The sequence below is a fragment of the Branchiostoma floridae genome, chromosome 14 (assembly GCF_000003815.2).
Source record: "Branchiostoma floridae strain S238N-H82 chromosome 14, Bfl_VNyyK, whole genome shotgun sequence".
NCBI lineage: Eukaryota > Metazoa > Chordata > Leptocardii > Amphioxiformes > Branchiostomatidae > Branchiostoma > Branchiostoma floridae.
In genome coordinates this window covers 13631509-13632567 of record NC_049992.1, presented here as the reverse complement: position 1 = coordinate 13632567, position 1059 = coordinate 13631509, and the positions used below count along the sequence as shown (strand labels likewise).

At 49.7% G+C, this 1059-nt stretch overlaps 2 protein-coding genes across 2 annotated transcripts in view; both read left to right on the top strand.

Moving 5' to 3' along the window:
* LOC118429845 (actin, muscle-like) overlaps nt 1-1059 on the top strand; it is a 7014-nt gene that overhangs the window by 5215 nt on the left and 740 nt on the right. The window lies entirely within an intron of this gene.
* The window catches only part of LOC118429847 (actin, muscle-like), a 12937-nt gene continuing 11887 nt past the window's right edge, over nt 10-1059 (top strand). The window contains exons 1-3 of the mRNA XM_035840469.1: nt 10-175; nt 301-547; nt 705-896. Of these exons, the coding sequence (XP_035696362.1) occupies nt 56-175; nt 301-547; nt 705-896 (559 nt within the window). The 5' untranslated portion in view covers nt 10-55. The remainder of the gene's footprint in view (nt 176-300; nt 548-704; nt 897-1059) is intronic.

The window sequence follows — 1059 nt, the reverse complement described above, 5'->3', positions numbered from 1 at the left end:
TATCCTCACTCTAAAGTACCCGATCGAGCACGGCATCGTCACCAACTGGGACGATATGGAGAAGATCTGGCACCACACCTTCTACAACGAGCTGCGTATCGCCCCCGAGGAGAACCCCTGCCTGCTGACAGAGGCTCCCCTGAACCCCAAGGCCAACAGGGAAAAGATGACCCAGGTAAGCATTCTCCTCCTGTCAATGATTTCTGCTTTGTCACTTTAGTCCCTCCCATAAAACTAAAACAGATAGAATGTTTCATCAGGTTCAAGACAGTGCATCATGTCTGGCAATCTTTCCCACAGATCATGTTCGAGACCTTCAACTCTCCTGCCATGTACGTCTGCATCCAAGCTGTCCTGTGCCTGTACGCTTCCGGTCGTACGACTGGTATCGTGCTGGACTCCGGCGATGGTGTTTCCCACACTGTGCCCATCTATGAGGGCTACTGTATGCCTCACGCCATCCTTCGTCTGGACCTGGCCGGCCGTGAGCTGACCAACTACCTGATGAGGGTCATGTGCGACCGTGGCTATGCCTTCGTCACCACCGGTTGGTGTGATTCTAATATCAGATTAGCATTATAGAAGATATCTCATTATTTCCCGTTCAACTGTTTTAGATATTTACCCTTTCTATAGCAAACGGCTGGATAAGCTCCACCTCCCTTACTCTAAAGTCTAAACAATTCCATCTTTCTCTAAACCAGCCGAGCGCGAGATCGTCCGTGACATCAAGGAGAAGCTGGGCTACGTCGCCCTGGACTTCGAGCAGGAGATGTTGACGGCAGCTACCTCCACCTCTCTGGAGAAGAGCTACGAGCTGCCTGATGGACAGGTCATCACCATCGGCAACGAGAGGTTCCGCTGCGCTGAGGCTCTCTTCCAGCCTTCCTTCCTGGGTACGTCTAAGAATTCTTTATAACAAGAATATTTCTTTGTGAACACTTTCGGTGGCTTGTATGTCTTGTGTCCTCACCTACTTTATTTCAACTGTCTGACAATTTTCCAACTGTTCTAACATTGTCCACTTTGACGTTGTCTCAATAAGGTATGGAGTCTGCT